Source organism: Corvus kubaryi, unplaced genomic scaffold (genome assembly GCF_017639235.1).
Source record: "Corvus kubaryi isolate FWS band 111438036 unplaced genomic scaffold, C.kubaryi_AGA036_p1.0 37352, whole genome shotgun sequence".
Lineage (NCBI taxonomy): Eukaryota > Metazoa > Chordata > Aves > Passeriformes > Corvidae > Corvus > Corvus kubaryi.
The window spans coordinates 100,471-125,284 of NW_024581114.1; the positions used below are offsets into that span (position 1 = coordinate 100,471).

Consider the following 24,814-nt stretch of genomic DNA (forward strand, 5'->3'; position numbering starts at 1 on the left):
CGCGCCCGGCTCGGCCCCGGCGCTCGGCCCGGGGCGGGCGCTGCCCCGCCCGGCATGCGGGGCCCGGCGGCCGCCCGGGAGCTGCTGGACGACGCGGACAACGAGGAGGACGTGTCGGGTAGGCGGCGGCGGGCGGGAGGCACGGGCGGGGCAGTGGCATCGCTGCCCGGCTCGGTCCGGCCGTGCCACGGGCGATCCGCGCTCCCCGGACCAGCGGGGGCTGTGCCGGGTCCTCCCCAGTAGGTGGTTTTTTCCCCCCGAGCGGTGCCTGGGGGCGGGCTGGTCCCCCGGGCTGGGCTTGATGCAGCGATGCCCGCCCTGCCAGACCTAAACCAGCACAGAGAGAGTCAGAGAATCATGGAATCACAGGGTGATTTTGGTTGGGAGGGATCTTAAAGACCATCCAGTTCCACCCCACTGCAATGGGCAGGGACACCCTTCCCTAGAGCAGGTTGCTTCAAGCCCCAGCCAGCCTGGTCTTGAACACTTCCAGGGATGGAGCATCCACAGCTTCTCTGGACAGCCTGTGCCAGGGTCTCACAAAAGTCGAGTGAGCGATATGTCCTGACGGCTCCGAGGTGGTGCTGTATGAGCTCAGAAATTAAAAATAAAGACACAGGCCCAAAGCCGTGTGGAGACTGGCTGGGCTGCTGGGATGCACCGGGTTTGGGGAGATAATGACAGGAAGGGGAGGTGTGTGCTAGCATCAGTGCCTCTGCCCAGGGCCGGGTCCCTGAGCTGGTGTGAGCAGCCCAGAACAACCTGGGAGCTGTGGCACCCTGGCACCCATTTTCCACATGGATCCTTCCTCTCCTCCACTCACTGCGTTTTTGTGAGCTCTGCCTGGGGATCGGAAAGGTAAAAGCCGAGTGCTCCCCCAGTGTCTGCAGGCCCAGGTTAGCAGGAGCAGCAGCACACGGGGTGTGCCCGTGCCCATCTCCCAAGCGCGCAGTGTAGGCTGACCACACCTCCGTGCTGGCTGTGAGTGGCAGGAGGATCTGGGCATGGGAAGAGCTGGGGCTGGTGCTGCTGGGCAGGACCCTCGAGGGGCACCAGCAGGGCAGCTGCCAGCGTGAGGGTCTGCAGGAGAGGCCACAGAGCTCCGTGTCTCGTGGCCTGAAGCTGCTGCTCAGGTGTGTTCCTCTGATGGTGAGCACAGTGTTCTGTGCCTGTGCAGTCTGCCCACGTGAGCTGTCCCTTTTGTCCCCAGAAGAAGATGATGGGGTGCTGGAAGGATTGGATGACTTTTTTACAGAAGACCAAGTTGTCGTACCGAAAAAGAAGAAATCCAAGAAGCTGAAAGATGGCAAGGCTGCCAAAATCAAGAGGAGGAAGAAGGAGGTAACACTGCATTTTCTCACACTGGGCTGGGGCTCCTCAGCTGTGGGGCAGAGGCAGCAGCTCAGAGTGCTGCTGGCAAGCACCTCTTGGGTCTCTGTGGATGGAAAGAAGGGTCATTATCAGGGTTTTCCCTCACTGTGCAGGTACTCTCCCAGCCCTGGGAGATGACCCAGCACCAGGGCATGGTGCCTCTTGCCCAGCTTAACTGCTCGGGGGTGGCAGTGGTCTCTGGGGAACAGCTGGGGAGAAAAGGGACCTCCATGCCTCCTGGCAGTGATGCAGGCACCTGCCCCACAGGAGCAGCTCGGCTCTCATGAGTACATTGGTACCTGCAGCGGTACTGTCCAGCCCCTTGTGTTGAGTTCCTCCTGCCCATACCACAGTTCAGCATCCAGTGAACAGCAGTAAATCTTGCTGACGTGTGCTGCACCAACACAGCATCTGGGGCTCATGTTCCCAAGGAAGGAGATGCAAACCACGACGCTGGGACAGGATTGGGGCAGAGCTTGGAGGTTTCTGTGGATACTGGTATTGGCCACACTCATTCCAGGTGTTTGCAAGTGAGATAGTCCAGGGGCCTCCAGGGCTTGGCACGTGGAAGGACTCTTGGGCCTTCTGTAGGAAAACAAAGGTGAGGATTTGTGTCCTCGAGGGTCAGGCCCTGAGGCTGCACTGGAGGTGTGCTGCTGGGTGGAGAAGGCTGACTGGCACTGCTCCCAGAGCCGTGTTGTGCCACACGGGCTCTGCCTCTCACTGTCCTATGCCCAGACAGTGCTGGATGTGAGGACAGGAGCAGACATCTTGTGTGCTGGCCCTTTTCCTGCCTAAATGCAGACAGGCTGCTGGGAAGAAAGGGCGAGTAGTGACGGTTCCTCAGCCCCCTACTTCCCCTGCTGTGGCTGGGGAGAAGTCGCTCATCCAGCACAACGGGGCATGCCCTCCTCTTGCCAAGGCGGGGCTGGGTGTTGCTGATCTCCCCAAGAGAGCTGTAAACAGATCTGCTGGATGAGGTATCACATTGAAGTGCATGTGGTATGGGTAGGAGTGTGATGAACTGCTGGTTTAAAGGCAGGTGATTCCATCCTGCACTGTCTCTTGCAGAAGTCGTGGCCCTGAGGAAGCTTGTTTCCATCGTGGCCATGATGATGTTCTCTTTCTGCAGCTACCACACAAAGCTGGCTGGGGCTCTCTGCTCCCTCTACTTCTCCCATCGTTAGGCACAGTTTTTTCCCTTTACTGTTTTCTGAGAGGGGGAAAATAAAAATAAAACACAACTCCAAGGTGTTTTCACCTCTGCCCCTTTGCTGTCACTGCTGACCTGCCTGAGCCCTGCAGCTGTGTGTGCAGCTTGTGCTGAGCTTGGCTGCTGCTGCGCTGGGGGTGGGGAGGAAATAACAGGCTGAGAGCACTCCTGTTTATTAATTAATGCCTTGTGTGGGCAGCTCTAACCAACCTCGGTTCCACCTGTGGCCGATTGTCCCCTCATCTGTCAAATCCAGGGAGAAGCTGGTGCTGGAGCTGTTGGCACGAAGCAGCACCTAGGCTGCCCTTGGGGTCAGAGGGTAAAAGATAGAGGACCTTGAATGGGGCTTCCTTTTCCTGAACTTCTCAAGAGTTTTGGGGGCAGATGAGCCTTCCCCCTGCTAGAGGCGGGTGGGAGTGACGTGCAAGCCTTGGTGTGAGGCCAGTGCCTGTGCCCGCTGCAGTCGCCGGGCGCTATGGGGGCGCGGGGCAGGAGCGGTGCCACGCCGCACTGCCGCGGGAATTAGCCGGCTCCAGCCGCAGTGGAGCTCGCGGCGCCGCAGGAATCGGTGCTGCAACCCCCCGGAAAAAAATCCGCGCGGAACAGCCGGGCTGTGGTTGGAACCTCAGCGCAGGCAGATGAAGGTCCTTGGCAGGGAAGGCAGCGGAGAGGGAGATTCAACCTGTACTGCAGCAGTTCCCATGGAAACCAATTATCCTGTGCCCAATTCCAGCTGTTCCTAACCCCGCTGAAGGAGAGGCGCGGGCTGCTCCGAGCCGGGAGGGACCGGCCGGCCGCGATGGCCGCCGAGCCCCGGCAGCCCTGGGGATCAGCGCCCGGGGCCGGGGCGGTGGCTCCGGGCAGGAGGGGCCGGGGGCAGGAGGGGCGGGGGGAACCGGGATCGGGCCCGGGAAGGGCTGGCGGGACCGGGCGCTGTCCGCTGTGCTGGCGGGGGTCGGTCCCTCCCGCCGAGCCCGCGTGCTTCTCGGTATTCCCGAGGGACGGGATGGCATCTAGAGGGACCTGGACAAGCGCGAGGAGGGGAACCTCATGCGGTTCAACAAAACCAAGTGCAGGTGCTGCACCTGGATCGCGGCAACCCCCGGTATCAATCCCGGCTGGGGATGAGCAGATCGAGAGCAGACCGGCTGAAAGGACTTGGGGGTGCTGGTTGGTGAGAGGCTGGACATGCCCTGGCCATGTGTGTTGGCAGCCCGGGAAGTCACCTGAGTGCGCTGCCCAGCAGGCGGCCACGTTCCCTGGGATGGTAATTCTGTTACCGTCAGTGTTGTGGTCATGATCTCTCCCAGAAATAAACAGAAATACCCCCTGAGCAGTCCCGGCTCTTCCAGCACAGTATAGCCATCGGAGCCTGCTCCTTTCTGATTGTCGGGAAGCAGAGTGCATCCATCTGCTGGAGATGGGAGGTTTCATGTGGCAGGGAGGGTTTGTGGGAGGAGAGCGAAGTGGGGGCAGGCTTGTTCTTCACTGCCCCTTCCTGTTTTAGGGGAGCAATGATGAAATGTCAGAAAATGAAGAGGAGATCGTGGAGAAATCAGAAAGTGAAGGGAGTGACTATTCTCCCAACAAAAAGAAGAAGAAAAAACTGAAAGACAAGAAGGAGAAAAAGCCAAAACGGAAGAAGAAGGATGAAGAGGAGGATGACAATGAGGATGGAAGTCTAAAGGTACAAATTACTCCTTTACTCTGAGCTGGTGCTAGTGCCTAAAGCCAGGCTTGGACAAGAGGAATTGGGAGTTTCATGAGAAGCTTGCCCTAGGTTTGGCAAGGATGAGATTGCAGGTGAATGACTGGGAGAGGAGAAGTTGTGTTTCCTTGGTGCTTATCTCATGTGCAGGGAGAAATTGAGTCTCTTGGAGCTGTGAAACCTGCCAAGGCCTTGTATAGTGCTACATGGTGGGGAGCATTTGCATGGTGCCACGTTAATTTGTTTCTTGGGACTGCATGAAGCATTAGTTTGTTAAGCACTTGCATGTGGTGTTTCATAAATCCCAGAAACAAATCCCTGCATATCACTGACTAGGGAGATATGGAACACGTGAGAGACCCAGCCTTGTGCTGCTCATCTGCAGAGCCGTGGCTGTTTGCGTTAATGATGACTCTCTGAATCTCCAGGAGCCCAAGAGCTCAGCCCAGCTCATGGAGGAATGGGGCCTCGATGACGTAGATTACGTTTTCTCAGAAGAGGATTATCATACTCTGACGAATTACAAGGCTTTCAGCCAGTTCCTCAGGTAGGGGACTGTGGACCTGGTGGTTGAGGTTTGGGCATTGCTCAGTCAGGAGATGAAGTTGTGAAGTCAATTCTGCATCGCCAGCTCCTTGTTGCTTCTTCCTCCCAGCTCAGTCCTCAGAACTCCATTTACTTGCAGGATTAACTGGAAACAGCTGAAGCATTTGTCTCTCCTGCTCTTCAAAGCCCAATATTTTGTGTGTGCTTATTTGAAAAGTTTGATGAGAAAAACAGAGTGTTAATGAATTTCTGCTTGTACCATGAGCCTTTCAGGGCACAGCAGGTATTTCAGGGAAGGGCGGTCTCTGAGGAGGTTTAGGTGTGCCCCCCCTTGCATATGTTTGCTTAAGGAAGCTCTGGTTTCTGCTGCCTCCCCATGAAACTGCTGCTGGGAGGCACTGCTGCCACGTCTCTTGGGCTGAAGCACCAGCAAGGGAGGGCAGGAGCAGACACACAACACAACGCTGCTGTTAACACGTGGTTCTCCCTCTCCCCTGCCCTGCAGGCCTCTGATTGCCAAGAAGAACCCCAAGATCCCCATGTCCAAGATGATGACGGTGCTCGGTGCCAAGTGGCGAGAGTTCAGTGCCAACAACCCCTTCAAGGGCAGCTCGGCGGCGGCAGCTGCGGCAGCTGTGGCTGCAGCTGTGGAGACTGTCACCATCGCCCCGGCGCTCCCCGCCAGCCCCCAGCACTCTGCCCTGCCCACCGTCGTCAGGAAGGCCAAGACCAAGGAGGGGAAGGGTGGGTGCCACTTTTGGGGGGCTGCTCTTGCCAGCGATGTGCGGCTGTTGCTTTGCCAGCAGAGCAAACTTTAGCAAACTAGGGGGAAAGGGGGTGCCAGAGGGGTGTCTGCAGCTCCCATTGTCCTTGCAGAGGTCCTTGAGAGGCATGTGGTTCATGAACCATGGCAGATTGAGCCTCTGGGTTTGCTGGATGTTTGGCAGTTTGTGGCAATTAATTCAGCTGAGCAGTAGTGGGAAAGGGAGGGATCTCCCTTTGTGCCATGTTCTGCCTTGGGAAGTTGCGGTTTCGCTGTGCTGGGGGGTGATTTGGGTGGCGATTGTTTGTAGAGTACCAAGCAAGTTTTCAATTTGTCCAGGTCCAGGTGTGCGGAAGAAAATCAAGGGCTCCAAAGATGGGAAGAAAAAAGGGAAGGGGAAAAAGATGGCAGGCTTGAAATTCCGATTTGGAGGAATCCCCAGCAAAAGGAAAAAGGGCTCCTCTGTAAGTTTGCGGGGCTTTGGGTCTGGGAAGGAAGTGCTGGGATAAGCCCTTGTTGGGGATGGCACAGCCACCCTGTGTCGGGGGTGTCACAGCCTCATTCGTGCCCCTCTGTGGGGCACCAGGCCCTGATCAGCACGTTCACTTGCAGCCATGTCCAGGCTCAGATTTGTGAGACTCGTGTCTGGCCACAATTTTTGCTACAATCACATGACCCTGTTTACTTTCAGCAGTGCGGGTGGTAATGCCATCATTTCAGATTTCATTTGCAAAGGAATTCTTCAGGGCTTGCACTGCAGCTGAACCGTACATCACAGAGAATTCTGGGATGTTCTAATTGCATTAGCAGGGCCTGCCCATGGGCAGCTGGAGTCCCGTGGCATCGCCCGGGATGCTGGAGCTGCCCAGCCAGAACGCACCGAGCTCTTCTCAACGCACCAGTATGGGGCATGTTTCAAGGAATTAACAGCATTTTAAAGAATAATTTCCTTAGATAACTAGTGGCTGGGGGTGGGGCTCTTCTAGGTGTTGATAATATTGGTCAAACCCCCTTAGTTCACTGTGTTGCAGCTCCTGCTCTAGTTCCCATAACACAACCTGTTTGCAAGCGCCTCTCTGCGTTGAAGGCTGAAGTGCAGGAGCCACTCGTTGCTGCGGGTTTTCAATCATGTATCACAAAAAATTCATCCCGTGCTCTAGATCCACACATTCACCTTCCAGAGAGTCACAAAGAGCTCGGGCTGCCTCCTGCAGCTGGAGCCTGAGCACCTGGTTAGGAGTGTGCAGGCTGGGAATTTGCATGCTTGAGTCTCCTGAATAAGAATTCAGATGTATTATTTTGTTTTGACTCCATGGAATGCTGGGCCTGTTTGACTCCTTTCACGTTTTGGGAATGCCAAGTATGAAGGCCTGCACGCATGGACGCAGGAGGGCTGGCATAGCTGAAATGGGTGTCGAGAGAGAGAGAGAGGGAGCAGAGTTCTGCCAAGTACTGGAAAAAGGGGCCTTTGGATGCACTGGGTGGGAGTATAGGGTTGTTCCTATCCAGGAGAACACAGTCCCAGCAGTGGAATGACAGCTGGGATGCCAGCACTTGGACTGGGTGTGCTTTGCTTTTTCCCTCTGCAGAGCGAAGAGGAGGAACGGGAAGAATCTGACTTTGACAGCGCCAGCATCAACAGCTCTTCCATGCGCTCTGAGTGCTCGGCTGGCCTGGGGAAGAGAGGGAAGAAGAGGAAAAAGAAAAAGAGGAGTAGGCCATCCTTTGTACTCTGTTCCTATTCTCTTTGGATTTGCCTGTTCAGATGGTGCTTCCCTGGCCCGTGCAGCTCCGGGCTGTGTCTGGCACTGGCTCGGTGGGACAGGATGTGCCTGTGCCTGTCTGTGTGAGTGGCGTGTGAGGTGCTCTCTTGGTGTCCAGGCCCTGCTGCTGGTGCGCTTGTGCCTGCAAGGAAGTTTCAGAATTTGTGGGGTTTCCAGGGAAGTGATTTTCTGAGGAACAGCCCCTGGAGAGCTGTGGCTTGTGGCAAGCTCCCAGCAGAGCAGGGCAGGCTGTGGGTGAGACCGTGTGAAGATGGGAATGTTTTGTCTGGGTGAGGTGTGCAGTCAGGCAGAGGCAGGTGGCAGAGCTGTGGTAGTGATGCAGGGACAGGGAGGCATGTGAACCATGGTGGAAAGGATCTGTCAGGATCTGCCAGCGGCTGTGTGACCACATTTGTGTGCGTGTCCCTTCATCCCTTCTTGGGTGGATGCTGTACCATGGCACCTCTGTCCTCGTGCTGCTCTGGAGAGCAGCCCCCTGTGCTGAGCACGTTGCCTTTCTGTCTTGTGTCCTCGTTTGGGATGAGATGTTTCAGATCCAGGCGCATCCTTTGGCTTCCTAGCTTTTCTGATGGATTTTTGCTTCCAAGAAATGGAAGGGTGGCTTCTGGGCTGGGGTTGAGAGCTAGGGTGTGACACTGGCCAGCCTCCCCATTGGTCAGCGAGGCTGGGTTGGCTGGCTGGCTGGCCCCATGTCTTGTGTGTGAAGGGCACTGCTTGTGGCTTGTTGCCCTTGTGAGGGCCCTGGTGCTGGAGGTAGGCAGCTCCTGCTGCGTGCTGGAGGAGTGGAAGGTCGGAGTTCCGTGCCAGGAGTTTGTGGCAGAGCTGGGAATTGAGATGAGCCATTCCGGCACTTGCAAGGCTTTGCTCCTCTCCTCCTTGTCCCATCCATGCTGTGTTGAGAGTGCTCCTGCCTCTGTGCCAGGAGCCCCGAGGAAGAGCAGAGTAGTCCCAGGAGAGGAGTCCTGTCCTTGGCCGTGTCACCCTTGCATGGTGCGTTTGCAGCTGGTGCTGGTGCCTGGGGAGGTTTCTCTGACCGGCCTCCCTTGCAACCTCTCCAGGTTCTGGCATTCTCCATTGAGAGCCTGAAGGAACCAAAGGATGATACAGTGTGGAGAGAGAAAGAGAGACAGAGGTGAGATGATGCTGTGTGCAAAGGTGAACTGTGGTGCTGAGGGACAGAGAGGTAGTGGGAATTAACAGGAGGGGTCTGAGGTGAAACGCTGTCCTTATTTCCTTAACTGTATGGTAGAGGAGCAAGTGTCGCATTCCCTCCGGGAGAGCCGGCTGCTCTGCCACCCCTCTGACTGTCACCTGTCCCTTGCTTGCAGGCGAAGAGGGAGACGGGTACGAGACGGACCACCAGGACTACTGTGAGGTGTGCCAGCAGGGCGGGGAGATCATCCTGTGCGACACCTGCCCCCGTGCCTACCACCTGGTCTGCCTGGACCCCGAGCTGGAGAAGGCCCCTGAGGGCAAGTGGAGCTGCCCCCACTGTGTGAGTGGGGTCGGGGCCCCGTGGGAGTGGGTGGCCTGCTGGTGGAAACTCTCGGTGTTACACTGGCTGTGCTTCTCCAGGAGAAGGAGGGCATCCAGTGGGAGCCAAAGGAGGAGGAGGAGGAGGAGGAAGAGGATGGTGGCGAGGAGGAGGAGGATGACCACATGGAGTTCTGCCGGGTCTGTAAGGACGGAGGGGAGCTGCTGTGCTGTGACACCTGCCCATCCTCCTACCACCTCCACTGCCTGAACCCGCCGCTGCCAGAGATCCCAAACGGTGAATGGCTCTGCCCACGCTGTACAGTGAGTGTTACTAGCATTCCCATTCCTTGCTCTGTCCCTGCTCCCACACCTGCCTGGCCTGCCAGTGGCTCTTGTGGCTGCTGCTGCCCCTCACAGCCTTGCCCCAGGGTTGGCCTCCTGCCCTCTGTTCCAAACCCCTCCCTGAGGAGTGTCGCTGACAGGCGCTTGTGCCTGAGGTCCCAGGGTGTCTCTGGTAGGCTCTGCTGCCACTGTGGTCTCCCTGTGGGTATTGCTGGCTGGCAGCTTCCTGGCCTGGTTCCTGATGGGACCTCAAGCCTTGTTTGATATGTGGCCTAAGGAGAGGGGCCTTTTCTGCCTGGTGGCAAGACCTGTCCCCATGGGGGATGCAGAAGTGTCACAGACACTTCTCGGGCACCGTGTGCTGGCTGCCGTCTACTCGGCATTGAGGGGCCCCTTCTGCCCCCCAGTTCCCTGCTCTAGCTCCCCTGGCCCCTGACAGGGTCTCACCTTAAACTCGGTACTCTTGCCTGTTTGCTTCTGTATCCCCAGTGCCCTCCCTTGAAGGGCAAAGTCCAACGCATCCTGCACTGGGCCTGGAAGGAGCCACCGGCCGCCCCGCTCCCACCTGTGCTGCCCGCCGCGGACCCGGAGCTGGCTCTGCCCCCGCCCAAGGTGCTGGAGGGGATCCCGGAGCGCGAGTTCTTTGTGAAGTGGGCAGGCCTCTCCTACTGGCACTGCTCCTGGGTCAAGGAGCTGCAGGTGAGCCCACGTGGCATCGGTGTAGAGCCCCTGCCTGGCCCTCTGCCCCACCGCCCACGGGCTGAGCGTGGCTCCCTCCTGCTGCAGCTGGAGCTGTACCACACTGTGATGTACCGCAACTACCAACGGAAGAATGACATGGATGAGCCACCAGCCTTCGACTACGGCTCTGGGGACGAGGACAGCCAGAGGGAGAAGCGGAAGAACAAGGACCCCCAGTATGCCAAGATGGAGGAGCGGTTCTACCGCTATGGCATCAAGCCTGAGTGGATGATGATCCACCGCATCCTGAACCACAGGTGAGGAGCCTGTGAGCCAGCCTTCTGCAGGGCCAAAACCTTGGGCTGGTGGAATTTCAGCCTCTGGCTTGTGCTGAGGTCTCTGTTGCCTTGGAGGTTTGCTCCAGGGGCGAAGCTGAGGCTGGAAGGGGATCCATGCTGCCTTGTTTTCATTTCTGCTATGTTGCACATTAAAAATAGAGTTATAGCCAATTTTCCCAAAGGTAGATGCACAGTGTTGTTCCACTCTTCCCAGTCATACTGTTTGGGTCCCGTTAGAGCCTAATTATTCTGTAAATTCTGATGCTGATGGGAACGGTGCTGAGGGGAAGAGTTGGAGCATGTGGCCAACTCCCTTACAGAACCTTTACACTGACGTTTCTTTGCTGTGGAAGAAATTCCCTGTGAATGAAATGTGCTGCGCAGATGGGCTGTGCATCGAGTGGCTGGAGACATGTTTTTTTGAATTTCTTCATTTCAAGTGGCAGCTTGCTTGAAGTATCAAGCAGTAGCAGCAGCTCTGCTTGAAGGCTGCATGGCAGGAAAGAACTAAAGCTGCCTGTCTGATTTTCGTGTGAGCTTTAGCTTGTCCACTAACAAGGCAGCAGGTTTCCCTGTAGGCACATAGTCAGACTTGGAAGTGGGTTTATTCTGATTGTAGTGTAAGCAGAACTTCCTAGAGCGGTGAATGCTGCAGGCGAGAGGGGAAGCACTGGTATCCATCCAGGCCTGGTGAAACAGGGAAATGAGGTTTGTCCAGTGGAATGGAAAAGCAGCCTGTAAAGCTTAATGGTTTGACACACTCACAGATGAATAGGCATTTCTGCTGGAAGTGTCGATACTTCATGTTTTCTACCTCAGCTTGGATGTCCTGGCCTGTAGGTGAAAGCAGAGGATGAAGCATCCAGCTCTGTGGAAGCAGGTCATGGTGAGCTGCTCCTGGGAGCCGGTGTGGCATTCACTGATCAGCTTTCTGTGCCCTGCGTTACAGCTTTGATAAAAAGGGAGACATCCATTACCTGATCAAGTGGAAGGACCTGCCCTATGACCAGTGCACCTGGGAGATCGATGACATAGACATCCCCTACTACGAGAACCTCAAACTCCTCTACTGGAACCACAGGTATGAGCCCATGGGCAGTGGAGCTGGGGGAGCCGGGCAGAGCCAGGGCAGCCTGAGTGGGTGTTTGGGACAAGGGGGACACAGAGGTGCCCCCCTTTTTGAGCACACTGGCACTGCTTGCAGCGACTTCTCTTCAAAGAGCAGTGGCCCAGCACTGAGGAAGGCTGGCCCTCCTGATGTGCCATTTCAGGGCTGCTGGGCAATCCCACCTGCTCTTTTCCAGCCTGTGCTCCCCTTCCCTTGTGTGTGCACTGCTGTGACATTCATGGTCTCCATGGCCCTGCTGCCTGTCTGCTTTGGGGGAAAACCACAGTACTCTGAGTTTGCTGTTCTTCATTCTGGAGACTGTTGTGTGGACTGTTGGGAGGGGAAATTCAATGCCCTGTGAATGCCTGTGCTAAATGGGCCAGAAGAGCTCCTGTGGGGAGAGGGGCAGTGGAGTGTGGGAGGTGTTTCTGTCCCTCGGCTCGGAGCTGAGAGAACAGTCACCTCCTGCCCTCCCTGACGTGTGCTGGCTGTCCCAGGGAGCTGATGCTGGGGGAGGACACACGCCCTCTGAAGAAGCTGAACAAGAAAGGGAAAAAGCTGAAAGAGGAGAAGCTGGAAAAGCCTCCAGAAACACCTCTTGTGGATGTGAGTGAGTGGTGGGGACAGCATGGCAGCGTGGGACCCCAGAGGGAGGGTGGGCTGTCTGCTGTTGTCCTGTGATGTTTTCCTCCTCTGGTTCCTTTGGGGACCCAGTTTGTTTTCACTGAAAATTCTGGGGTGGAGTTACTGTGAGGAGCCCGTGGGGCTGGGCTGTGCCAGGGACCGTGTCTGTGTCTCCTTTGGAGCTGTTGGATGTTACAAAGCTAAAGAAGGATGTGCTTGGGTGCAGGGGAAGGAGGGGCAGGTGGTTCTCAGTGCTCTGTGCCGTGGCTCTCCTTTCAGCCTACGGTGAAGTTTGACAAGCAGCCGTGGTACATTGATGCCACAGGAGGCACGCTGCACCCTTACCAGCTGGAAGGGCTGAACTGGCTGAGGTTCTCCTGGGCACAAGGGACAGATACAATCCTGGCTGATGAGATGGGGCTGGGGAAGACGGTGCAGACCATTGTGTTCTTGTACTCCCTGTACAAGGAGGTGAGTGGAGCGCCCAGCAGTCCCCGAGGTGGCTGAGAGCTGCTGGGCACGGGGAGAGCAGCCTGGGCTCTGTCTCCCTGAGCAGGGCCACTCGAAAGGGCCATACCTAGTCAGTGCCCCCCTCTCCACCATCATCAACTGGGAGCGTGAGTTTGAGATGTGGGCACCTGATTTCTACGTCGTGACCTACACGGGGGACAAGGAGAGCCGGTCGGTGATCCGGGAAAATGAGTTTTCTTTTGAAGACAACGCCATACGGAGTGGGAAGAAGGTCTTCCGGATGAAGGTGGGAGCTGAGTCTGTGCCTGCCCCATTGCTTTACCGGTCAGTAAGAAGGGGAGAGGAGAATTTGACCTGGAGAGGGAGGCTGGTTAGGTCCCTGCTCAGCTGTGTCCCACGGAGGGAAGCTGGCATTGTTTACAAATGCATGAGATTTGTGATGAGCTTTACAGATTTCTGCCAGAGCTTTCTAATTTCTGTAGTCTCCTGCTTGGTTCTTGTGTTTGGGTGTTCTGCTGGCATGACTTGGCCCTGCTGTGGGCTCTGTGCCAGACAGTGCAGCCCCTCTCACCTTGGGTCATGTGCAGCAGCAGTGAAGGTGGAGGCTGTCCTGTTCCCTGCTCTCTTATCCCAGCTTTTCTCTCCCTCTGCTCCTCCAGAAGGAAGCCCAGATCAAGTTCCATGTCTTGCTCACGTCGTATGAGCTGATCACCATTGACCAGGCTGTGCTGGGCTCCATAGAGTGGGCCTGTCTGGTGGTGGATGAAGCACACAGGCTGAAGAACAACCAGTCCAAAGTAGGTGGCAGGCATTTGTGAGTGATTTTTTTTTTCTCTCTTTAACATTCTCTGGCATCACAAGCCCTTCAGCAGCAGGAGAGGCAGACAGTCCTTGGACAGGCTGTTGTGGAAGGGAATTGATCCCTCTCCTTCCTCTCCCCTTTACCTGAGGCTCAATGCAGCTTCCAGCCCCTGGGACATTCACACTGTCCCTGGTGCAGGAGGAGGCAAGTGGTGTGACCCAGGGACACCCAGGATTGCTGCCTGTGCTCAGTGGGAGTGGCTGGGAGCAGGACATGCTGTACCCTGTCCTGCATGCCCAGCGTGGGGGTCACTGCTGAGTCTCCATGTGCAGCCTGCAGAGTTCCACAGTGACACGTTGGTTCCTTGCAGTCCTTGTCACCCAAATTCATTTCTTTTCCAGTTCTTTAGAGTACTGAATAGCTACAAGATCGATTACAAGCTGCTTCTCACAGGGACTCCGCTCCAGAACAACTTGGAAGAGCTCTTCCACCTGCTCAATTTCCTGACTCCAGAGAGGTTTAAGTAAGTTGCACTTACCTGGGCCATCGGGGTGGCTCCTCGCTCTGGCTTTGGTGCAGGCACATGAGCATTATCTCCTCATGTGCCTCGAGAGCTCTGCCCTGGTTTTTAAGTCATAAAGCAGCAGATCCCTTCGCTCTCACGTGCCCCTGTCGCTCAGCGCCATGGGGGTCTGGCTGCTTCCACAGCAACCTGGAGGGGTTCCTGGAGGAGTTTGCAGACATCTCAAAGGAGGACCAGATCAAAAAGCTCCATGACCTGCTGGGTCCCCACATGCTGCGGCGGCTCAAGGCCGATGTGTTCAAGAACATGCCAGCCAAGACGGAGCTGATCGTGCGAGTGGAGCTGAGCCAGATGCAGAAGTGAGTGATTCCAGTGCATTCCCCAGGGGTGTCTGGCTTCCCCTGACATGGTGAGGTGTTAGTGGGGATTGAGGGGTCAGAGGCACCCTGCTGGCTTGGGGCCTGCTGCAGGAAGAGTGGGAGTGCTTTGTGTCTCACCAAGGAGTGTGTTCCACGTGGTTAAACAGGGCTCTGTGCAGTCCTGGGGACATTGCAGGCTGGCAGTGTGGCTCTGCTGGTTCTGGGGGCACGGAGAAAACACTGGGGCTGAACCCCCTTCTCCCTTTCCCGGCACCAGGACATGGCCTGTGCTGCTCGTGTGCCTGGGTCAGCCTGGAGCGTCGCTGCTGCCCCAGCTCTGGTTGTGCCAGGCTGACCTGTTCAGCTTCAGCGGCATCTCCTGCAGCTCAGGGCACCTGCAGGAAGGGCCTGTCGCTTCTTCCCAGTGTGGTGGGCAGGAGGGCTTGGCTGGCACCCAGCAGAGGTGCGTGGTGGAGGTGCTGTGCCCCCCACTCCATCCCACTGTTAGGGCTGTGATTCCCCCAGAGCACATAGCCCTGGGTGCTGAATTGCTTTTAAAACCCTCCAAATGTCCCTTTTGCATCTCCAGTGACGCTAGGGGGGTTTAATTCAGTGCCCTCCTGTTTGTGCCAGTCCCACACCTGCCCCAGCTGGCACGGTGTCTGTCCCATCCCCTCTCCTGCAGGAAGTACTACAAATTCATACTGACGAGGAACTTCGAAGCCCTGAATTCGAAAGGTGGTGGGAACCAGGTCTCACTGCTCAACATCATGATGGACCTGAAGAAGTGCTGCAATCACCCATACCTGTTCCCTGTGGCAGCTGTGGTACGTCCCCTGCCTTTGCACCCTGGGACATGTCTCAGGCTGTTGGGTGGTGGCTGCTTCCATGACCCTGCTTTGATTAATGCTGTGGGTTTCCGTGAGAGCGGTTTCATACAAGGGCTTTGTTTTGGAAATGCAAGTAAGTTCTCCATGAGGTTAACATGGGTTGTCCTTGTGGGCACTGACCACGCTGCCTTCACAGGAGGCCCCGGTGCTGCCCAATGGATCTTATGACGGGAATTCTTTGGTCAAATCTTCTGGGAAACTGATGCTGCTCCAAAAGATGCTGAAGAAGTTACGGGATGGGGGTCACAGAGTTCTGATCTTCTCGCAGGTGAGAGCAGGGAGAGAGAATAATAAATACATTTTTTTTAAGGAATTTTTAAAAATTATGTATGGGAAATTTGTGCTGGGAACAGAGAGAGATAGGTGGAATAGCTGGTGGCAGCTTCTCCCCCAGGCAGCCATGGCAGTAACGGTGGAAGGGCCGTGTCCCAGCTCACTCCTGAGGGAATGCCTGTCGTGTTTAAGAGCTCTGTTAGCTGGGGATAGAAAGGAGACAACAGTCACGAGGCTTCTCTTTGGGGAGGGACAGTCAGACACGATTCCTTCCTGCTGGCAGAGTTGCCTGTAGAAGACGAGATGCCAGTGTTGCTCCTCTGGCAGCTGCCTGTTGGCTGTGCTTGCTTTGCTGACCATGCTGTGCCACCACCACCGTGGCTGCAGGCAAGGACCATGCCAGGGCAGGGCAGGTCCCCAGGGGAGACAGGGGGGTTTGGCCATGCAGACCCTCTCATGCCGAGGTTGCCTTGTCCTGTAGATGACAAAGATGCTGGATTTGCTGGAGGATTTCCTGGAGTATGAAGGCTACAAGTACGAGCGGATCGATGGGGGCATCACCGGCGGCCTGCGCCAGGAGGCCATCGACAGGTTCAATGGTACTTGCCTTCCTGCCTTTCTGAGGGGTGGGCATGGGGGGGATGGCAGTGTGTGGCCAGCAGCAGGTTGTCTGCCAGTGGCCAGAGCTTGTGGAACACTCACAGGTTTGGCTTCCTGGGCACAGTGGGGGCTGCTCGTATTGTGCTGTTAAGCCCTTGAGTTGGTTCCCACAAGGAACCCTGAGTGTGCCAGCAGCTGTTCAGCTGGAGGGGCTCCTGCCTTTCCCTTCAAGACTTCAGCAGATGACAGAGCTTCCCCTTTGCTCTGCAGCTGGGTTCTGCAGTGCTTGGTTCCCAGGGAGCGATGTGTTTTCACTCCTTGCCACCCCTGCCTCCTGCTTGTCAGCTTCGAGTGCCATTCTGTCCCTCCAAAACGGTGCTGCTCCTCTCTGTGAGCCGTGCTCCTTTCTATCTCACCTGTTCCCACCTCTGGGTTTGTCGTTCTCAGCTCCTGGGGCTCAGCAGTTCTGCTTCCTCCTCTCCACCCGCGCCGGTGGTCTGGGCATAAACCTTGCTACGGCCGACACTGTCATTATTTATGATTCTGACTGGAATCCCCACAATGACATCCAGGTTTCTGACTTTCCCTTTTCCTTCCTGTGTAGTAAGTACCTCTCTGGCTCTGCCCTCTCTTTGCACACCCTTACTGGGATTTCAGTATCTTCTCTGGAGAGCTGCTGACACTTTCTGCTGTGTTTGTGGGTGTTTCTGCTCAGCAGCCCCCTTCCTGCACCCTGTGGCCTCACCCCAGCCACTCTGCAGTCTAGGGGAGACCTGACACATCAAACTGGCTCTCCCTGTGACATTCTCACTTCTTCCTCATACTTGTCCTCAAATGGGTGCCCCTCATGCAGCTTGGAGGGTGAGAAGCATGGCCCTCTTGTCCAGCTGGCCCGGTGCCACCCTCGCCAGCTCCATCCTCTGCCCACAGGCGTTCAGCAGAGCTCACCGCATCGGGCAGAACAAGAAGGTGATGATTTACCGCTTCGTGACCAGGGCCTCTGTGGAGGAGCGCATCACCCAGGTGGCCAAAAGGAAGATGATGCTCACCCACCTGGTGGTCCGCCCGGGGCTCGGCTCCAAGTCGGGCTCCATGACCAAGCAAGAGTTGGACGACATCCTCAAGTTTGGGACAGAAGAACTCTTCAAGGATGATGTGGAGGGTGAGGTGGGAATGCTCTGTGTGAGGCAGGGCCCTCTCTGATCTGCTGGGGCTCACTCTCCTCTCCCTGTGCCACAGGCATGGTGTCTCAGGGACAGCGGATTGCCGTGCCAGATGCTGTTACCCCTTTCTCGGACACGCTCTCAACAAAAGGGGGTGCAGCAACTCCTGGCATGAAAAAAAAGCATGGTGGCACCCCACCAGGTGTGTAACTCTTCCTTGCTGGAATGACTCGTCCCCCTCCCTGTCCCCTCACCTCACCTGAGCTTGCCTGGCTCAGGAGTGGACTGTCCAGCACCCTGATCTGCGCTGCCATTCCCCTCGCTTTGGTCTCCAGGTGACAATAAGGATGTGGATGACAGCAGTGTGATCCACTACGATGATGCTGCCATCTCTAAGCTTTTGGACCGAAACCAGGATGCGACTGACGACACGGAGCTGCAGAACATGAATGAGTATCTCAGCTCCTTTAAAGTGGCTCAGTATGTTGTGAGAGAAGAGGACGGTGTGGTAATGTGATCAGTATCACGTCTTACAATCACCCCTTTGTACATCCCTCCGTGTTCCCTCTGCTGCCTCTCCTGTCCCTGCGAGCGCTCGGCACGGGGCAGGACCCTCCCTGCTCTCTCTCTGTGACTGCTCGAGCCCCTTGTCTCTGGCTCTGCAGGAGGAGGTGGAACGTGAGATCATCAAGCAAGAGGAGAATGTGGACCCTGACTACTGGGAGAAGCTGCTGCGGCACCACTACGAGCAGCAGCAGGAAGATCTGGCCAGGAACCTGGGGAAAGGGAAGAGAATCCGCAAGCAGGTCAACTACAATGACACATCACAGGAGGACCAAGGTATGGCCACAGATGCTCAGCTCCTGGCTAGGCTCATGGGACAGAGCTGTCACTTGGTGTCTCTCTGCAGCTGGTAGATTGCCTGGATCTGTACTTCCCAGATTCCTAAACTTTCCAATGTAGAAATTTTCAAAGATTTTTTCTTTTCCTTTGTTGGTCTGTAAACTCTGGTTTTGCTGGAAGAATCTAGGAAAGAGATGTCTGTGGGTAAAATACTTCAAATTGGGTTTTTGCTGCATAACAGAATGCTAATTCTGTAAAACCTGAGGACATGATTTCCTGTTGCTCTGTCCCCCTCTCCTGCTGCCTGGCAGTGAATGCGTGTCATACCCACAAGCAGGCTCTGACCTGTCTAGCACATCCCTCCCAGGCAGGGTCTTCTAACCTGGCCTCCCTTGTGCTCTGCAGAGTGGCAGGACGAGCTCTCTGACAACCAGTCAGAGTATTCCATTGGCTCTGAGGATGAGGACGAAGACTTTGAAGAGAGGCCAGAAGGCCAGAGTGAGTTGATGTGTTTGATACTCCCTGGGATTTGGAAGCATCAGGAATGTCTGGGTTAGAGGGACTGGTGTGCCCAGGGCCTCTGTTGAGGGGACTGTGTCCCTGCTTTCTATCAGGTGAGGAGCTTTCCAGGGCAGGGAAGGCAGCCAGCTTCTTCCTTGGCCTCTGCAGGACTGTGGTCTGGTCTGCCACGAGGACCAGGCATGGTTCCCCCCCTGCCTGGGAAGGGCAGAGGAGTGTCCTCGCCTAGGGAGTGGCTGGAAGGGACCCTGCAGCCTGGGCAGGTGGCTCTGGCAGGTTCTGCTCCCATCGGGAGGGAGGGCAGGAAGCCTGGGGCACATGAGGTGTCTTTCCTTGCTGCCTGGCCCTTCCATCACTGAGGCTGCTTGGCTGTAGGTGGCAGAAGACAATCCCGGAGACAGCTGAAGACTGACAGAGACAAACCTCTCCCTCCTTTGCTGGCAAGAGTTGGGGGGAACATCGAGGTGAGCCCCAGCCTCAGCCAGAGCATGGCCAATGCTGTGCTGTCCGGGTTGCTTGGGATCCATCTGTGCTGAATCACTGGGATGTTAGTCCTGGTCCAGCAATGCCTGTCACAGCTGTGAGGCTCCAGGATGCCACTTGCTGCTGAGGCCACTCTGTGATCCCAGTGATAACCTTCGCTTCCTGCAGGTTCTGGGCTTCAACGCCCGGCAGCGCAAGGCGTTCCTGAATGCCATCATGCGCTGGGGAATGCCGCCCCAGGATGCCTTCAACTCCCACTGGCTGGTCCGGGATCTGCGAGGGAAGAGTGAGAAGGAGTTCAGGTATGGAGGTCCTGGCAGGCAGGCAGGGTGGGGAGCCTGCACCCCTTCACTGTGGGCTCTTCTTGAGGAGGCAGTGTCTGTTTCATCGAGATGGCGTCTCTTGTTCTCTTCCGGGGTGTGAGACTTCCCTCACCCATGGGTGACAGGGACCATGGGCGTGCTGGGTTGAGCAGGGAGGCCGTGGGCCAGGACTGAGGTCTGGCTTCCCTGGCAGGGCGTACGTCTCTCTCTTCATGAGACACTTGTGTGAGCCCGGGGCAGACGGTGCCGAAACCTTTGCGGACGGCGTTCCCCGGGAAGGGCTGTCGCGCCAGCACGTGCTGACTCGCATCGGGGTCATGTCACTAGTAAGGAAGAAGGTGGGTGAGTAAGATTATGAATGGGCCATTTCAGGAATGTTCTGGAGACTTTTCCCAGTTGGGTGGGTGCAGCAGTCCTGCCACTTGGTCACTCTGGATGAGCAGCCTGGACATGCCCACTCCATGGCAGCAGCTGGGAATGTCCCTGCTCTGTTTGACCTGATGATGTGTGTCTGGCCCAGGTCCAGGAGTTCGAGCATGTCAATGGGAAGTACAGCACCCCAGACCTGGTTCTTGAGGGCCCGGAGAGCAAGAGATCCAGTGAGGTTGTGTCTTCAGATCCCAACACGCCTGTCCCGGCCAGCCCAGCACACACACACACGGGACCAGGGGCCCTTGCAGGTATCCAGGGGGTTGTGGCTGGGGTCTGGCTTGGGAGGGAGCTGGATGAAGACACTAGAAGGTTTTGCAGGTGCTTGGCCCATCAGGCCCTGTTCAACAACTTCTTGGCTTTGCTCTTCCTACAGACAAAATAGAAGCACAACTGGGGTTCCATGAGGAAAAGGACCCGGTGGAGCAGAAGCCCAGAAAGGTGATTGACAGCCAGGTGAGGTGGCTTTGTTCAGCATCTCCTCCAGGAAGCTTCCCCTGGTCTGCCTGGGAACTTGGGGTGCTCCCTAGGGAAGGGAGGGCTGCTGATCTGGAATGGGTGCTTGGCATTTAGGTGCCTGCAAGTGCCGAGGTGGAGAGCGAAGAGCACTCGGAGAGCTGTGACAGCAAGGAGAGGCCAAGGGAAGAGAAGCAAGAGGATTGTGAAAAGGCTGAGCCTTCTTCTGAGCCCCTGGTGAAAGGTGAGGCTGTGGCTCTTCTCTGTGTCGCTATGGGAAACCTGAATGTCACAAAGTCCTACAGAAATTCTTGAAAAAACAGGTTGTAAATTGCATGAAATGGTGATCTTGGGGGGCATTCGTTTCTCCAGATGTCTCAAGGAAGAGTGAAAACTATATACATTTATTTGATAAAATGCAGAAGAATGTTCTGTTTGAAGTTTTTTAGCACCTTGGACATACAAACAATACAGTTACTTTACCCTAAAAGGGAAAGTCTGTCTGGATAAGTAGGTTGTTCCCTGCAGAGCATTTTCCATGTCAAGCATTTCTTGTAGGCCTGTTCCCTCCTGCTGACGAGGGGATTCAAGAGCAAGAGAAGCCTTTGGAGAAGGCGGAGTTGAGCAGCAGCCCAGGGAAGGGGGAGGATAAAGAAGTCAAACCAGGTGAGGCATGAGGCTTTGGAGAGAGAAGAGTGGGAAGAATTCCGGGAATGAGGCTGGTGCCTGGCACAGTGACAGAGTGTGCCCACAGGATGGTGGCAGTGATGCCATCAGCAGCAGCAGCGCTTGTGCTCAGGAGCCGTGAGTGGGAACAAGACCCTCTTGGGGTGGGCCCTGCCTGTGCTAACAATGGGACCTGCTGGGAGGGGTTGGTGGCTTTTGCAGCAGTGACTGGCTGTTGATGGGGCAGGGGTGGCACCAGTGTGTCTGGCGGTGGAGCACAGTTAGACAGGGCCAATTCCTTGTGTTTGCCAAGCAGAGGATGGCAAGGAGGAGGAGAAGGAGCAAAGTGATGCCCAGCAAAATGGTGACAAAGAGGAAGTGGAGGAAGGAAAGAAGGATGACAGAAACATGAACTTCAGATTCATGTTCAACATTGCCGACGGTGGCTTCACAGGTAAGAGTGAGAGATGAGGTGTTGGCCTCTCCTGCAAAGCTGCTGCAGAGGCTCTGAACCTGTCCAAGGAATGTGACCCTTATCATGGGCCATGGATGGGCTGGTGCTTTGCTGGCAGCAGCAGAGCTGGGTCTGCGCTGTGCCTGTGGCCCTGGGAGGTTCCATCGCTCGCCCTGCCCGCATGCTGTGCGTTGACCCGCAGCCCGGCTGCCTGATCAGGCTGTCTCCCTTCTGCTTCTGCTTCCACAGAGCTGCACACGCTGTGGCAGAACGAGGAGAGGGCTGCCATGTCCTCTGGCAAGATCTATGACATCTGGCACCGCCGACACGACTACTGGCTGTTGGCAGGAATTGTCACGTACCCTTTGACCCGGCAGAGCAGGAGGCAGTGAAGCGAGAGAGGCCTCTCTGGGGTGTGGGAGCTGGGCTGGCGCTGCAGTAATGAGCAGGGAGGGGGCTTGGGGCCATGGTGTCACTGTGGGGTGGTGGGCAGGCTGTTGGCTGGCTGGTTCTGCCCTTGACACTTCCCCCACACCAGTCACGGCTATGCCCGCTGGCAGGACATCCAGAATGACCCACGCTACGTGATCCTCAATGAGCCCTTCAAGTCGGAGATACACAAGGGGAACTACCTCGAGATGAAGAACAAGTTCCTTGCCCGGCGGTTCAAGGTGAGTGGCAGGTGAGGGCTGGTGAGTCCTTACTGGTGGGAGGACCAGAGCGGTGCCCCGAAGCCTGGAGAGGGTTTGCTAGCGCCTTCTGTGAGTGAAGTGGGGAGTGGACTTTGTGAGGGGCTCCGTGGTTTATTGGTTTATAGTGGGGCGGGGTCTGGTCCTGAGTCCTTCCCTTCCTGCACCTCCCAGTTGCTGGAGCAGGCCCTGGTGATCGAGGAGCAGCTGCGGAGGGCGGCGTACCTCAACATGACCCAAGACCCCAGTCACCCGGCCATGGCGCTCAACGCGCGGCTGGCAGAAGTGGAGTGCCTTGCCGAGAGCCACCAGCACCTCTCCAAAGAGTCCCTGGCTGGGAACAAGCCTGCCAACGCTGTCCTGCACAAGGGTGCGTGCCTGCAGGGCTGGGGGAGTCTGCCCTGAGGCTAGGAAGGGTTCCCCACCCTGACCTGGGGAGCCTGGCCTGGAGGTGTCCTCATTTTGTGTTCCCTCAGCCAGGAGCTGCCTGCTCCTCTCAGCTTGCTGGGTCTGGCAGACGTCCCCCCAAGTACCTCCTGCTTTACTTGCAGTGCTGAACCAGCTCGAGGAGCTGCTGAGTGACATGAAGGCTGATGTGACACGCTTGCCCTCTATGCTATCCCGCATCCCGCCCGTGGCCGCCCGGCTGCAGATGTCAGAGCGGAGCATCCTCAGCCGCCTGGCCACCCGTGGAGGGGATCCAGCTGCCCAGGTCTGTGGGGGCACAGAGCCCCTCACTGTGATGGTCATGGTCAGGTCAGGGCTGCAGGTCCATGTCTTTTCTCCCTCCTTGCCTCCCCAGGGCTCCTTTGGCTCCTCCCAGATCTTCAACAACAACTTTGGGCCAAATTTCCGTGGTCCTGGGCCAGGTGGGATTGTCAACTACAGCCAGATGCCTCTGGGACCCTATGTGACTGGTAGGTTGGGGTTTTACTCTTGGGCAGAGAAATTCAGAGGGTGGATTTGGGCTGTCCAGAAGTGCTGCCAAAGGACAGTAGTGAGCAAGGTGTTTCCTCTGTCACCACAGATATTTAGCAGTTCCCACGATTTTCCCCTGCAGCTCCCACTCCTAGCCGAGGTAAGGCTGTGCTTCCCGCTCTCTGTGCTCCATTTGCTGGGGAACGTGAAGGGGTGGGGGGTAAATTGGAGGCTCCATTTTGCACTGCCCCTCCAGTGCCAGTGTCTGGCTGTGGCCTCTGACTCAAGCAGCTGCAGTGGAGGTGGGAGCAGATCCTTCCTGCAGCCCTTCCCAGGTGCCCGAGGGGTTGGCATGTGGGGAGGGTCCAGATTTGGCTGATGGGTAGCCCTCCCCTCTTCTCCCAGCAGCCCGGGGGGACAGTCCCCTGTCCCTGGCCATGAGCCGCTGTTGCCAGAGGTCGGTGGGGAAATTGTGCCAGTGTTGCCTGCGTGGAAGACAAGCTGCCGCCGGCGCTGCCGGGCTGTCCCGCTCCCGCTTCAAGTGTGCTTCGCCTGCTGCGTCCCCCGTGGGAGCGGTGGGGCCGGGGTTTTGTGTCCGTGTACATTTTTTGCACTTTCTTATTGAAGACTTGAAGAGTTTGGGCAAGGTGGGTGGAGGGGAGGGAGGGAGGGAGGGCTGGAGTTGCGGTGTTTGTCTGGTTGTGTTGGCACGTTTGGGGGTGAGGGGAAGCCACTGCTGCCATGTCCCAGCCGGCTGTGCTCCCCAGCTTCCCCCTAAGGGCTGTCTCTGCATCCTCGTGGTGTTGGAGCAAGCCCACGCCTGCTGCTGCCCCGCTGGAATCCCGGGCACTGCTGTGGTGTGGCTGGGGGTCCACATGTGCCGGGCTTGGGGCAGGCAGATGGAGGGGATGTGGGTGGGACAGAGGGGACAGCTGGAACTGGGATGGGGATACCTCGAGCGTGGTGACACCGGCAGCTGTAAGCAACGCCCCTGCATCCGCTTCGTGCTCTGTGCGTCCCGGTTTCTGTTCTGTGTTTTAATAAATCCTTTGGGAAGGATGCAGTGGAGTCTGGCAGGGGAAGGGATGGTGCGGAGGCCTTGGTGGGGCCTGGCCACGGTCTTGGTACCCCTGTTGTCCTGCACACGTGTCCACACACACACAGACGTGTCCACAGACACAGATGTCTACACACACACGTACGCAGATGTGTGCGTGTCCACACACGTGTCCACGCACACACGGACACAGACATGAGAATGTTGTGTGTATCTGCACAGATACTGTAATCTCTGCATGAGTGCACATACACGTGCATACGTCTGTCACCCCCATACATGTGTGTACCTCTTCATCTATAGCATGTGTAGATCTGTGTACACACACGTGTAGATATACACAGAACTGTAAGTTTTAGATCTATATGTGTGCATATAAATCTTTATGTGAGTATACATGGCTATAAATACCGATTTATTTAGGTACTGCTATGTGGGTGTGTATCTGCATGCACATCTGTATATTATACGTCTGTATAATGTATTTGTGGTTTTAATACGCGTGTATTTATGTACATACATACTTGTGTGTATGTAGACACAGCTCTGGGTAGATAACAGATATATAGGTCTATATGTGGTATGGGTATATAGATATATATTTACAGAGGTGTATATACACATACATGTATCTGTGTATGTACAAATACACATAAATGTGTATTTGTAATTTGAACATATGCACATGCATACACATACATGTGTAGATATATCTATATATCTACACATCTCTATATCTCTGTATCTCTGTATGGCTGTATAGGTGTATTGGTCTGTGTGTATATGTACAGACACGTATGTATTTGTAATGTTTATATATTTATACATAAGGGTAGATGTAGGTAAAGGTGTATAGCTGTCCTAGACAGTATACATGTGTATATACACACAGACACATACGTATTTGTCATTTCACACATATAGATGAGTGTATATGTTTCT

The 24,814-nt window shown here is 56.1% G+C and overlaps 1 protein-coding gene across 4 annotated transcripts; it reads left to right on the forward strand.

The window, feature by feature from the left end:
- The first annotated feature begins 13 nt into the window (after positions 1-13).
- On the forward strand, positions 14-23,874 carry CHD5 (chromodomain helicase DNA binding protein 5). Of its 4 annotated transcripts, none has more exons than XM_042031945.1 (42): positions 14-118; positions 1,211-1,341; positions 4,092-4,271; positions 4,721-4,839; positions 5,344-5,582; positions 5,941-6,065; positions 7,191-7,314; positions 8,714-8,880; positions 8,961-9,182; positions 9,693-9,902; positions 9,990-10,201; positions 11,172-11,303; positions 11,828-11,936; positions 12,234-12,425; positions 12,511-12,711; positions 13,085-13,222; positions 13,629-13,750; positions 13,936-14,109; positions 14,795-14,936; positions 15,136-15,267; positions 15,754-15,871; positions 16,320-16,444; positions 16,803-17,034; positions 17,112-17,237; positions 17,371-17,543; positions 17,701-17,875; positions 18,284-18,376; positions 18,773-18,861; positions 19,049-19,182; positions 19,397-19,541; positions 19,724-19,883; positions 20,009-20,088; positions 20,206-20,332; positions 20,647-20,754; positions 21,071-21,208; positions 21,458-21,566; positions 21,747-21,879; positions 22,072-22,267; positions 22,449-22,609; positions 22,700-22,814; positions 22,925-22,975; positions 23,221-23,874. In XM_042031945.1, the coding sequence occupies exons 1-41, from the start codon at positions 55-57 to the stop codon at positions 22,930-22,932; spliced, it is 5,880 nt and encodes a 1,959-aa protein (XP_041887879.1). In that variant the 5' UTR covers positions 14-54; the 3' UTR covers positions 22,933-22,975; positions 23,221-23,874. The 4 variants fall into 4 exon arrangements, with proteins under 4 accessions (XP_041887879.1, XP_041887880.1, XP_041887881.1 ...); XM_042031946.1 differs by having other exon boundaries at positions 23,224-23,874; XM_042031947.1 differs by having other exon boundaries at positions 20-118; positions 1,214-1,341.
- Positions 23,875-24,814: the final 940 nt, after the last annotated feature.

What these genes read in the sequence shown, in the direction of transcription:
- CHD5 (XM_042031945.1), top strand. Translation starts at nt 55, where the DNA reads ATGCGGGGCCCGGCGGCCGCCCGGGAGCTGCTGGACGACGCGGACAAC. An exon ending in GCATGGTGGCACCCCACCAG is followed by an intron (nt 17,238 to 17,370) that starts GTGTGTAACTCT and finishes TTTGGTCTCCAG; the next exon opens with GTGACAATAAGGATGTGGAT. An exon ending in TCCTTGCCCGGCGGTTCAAG is followed by an intron (nt 21,880 to 22,071) that starts GTGAGTGGCAGG and finishes TGCACCTCCCAG; the next exon opens with TTGCTGGAGCAGGCCCTGGT.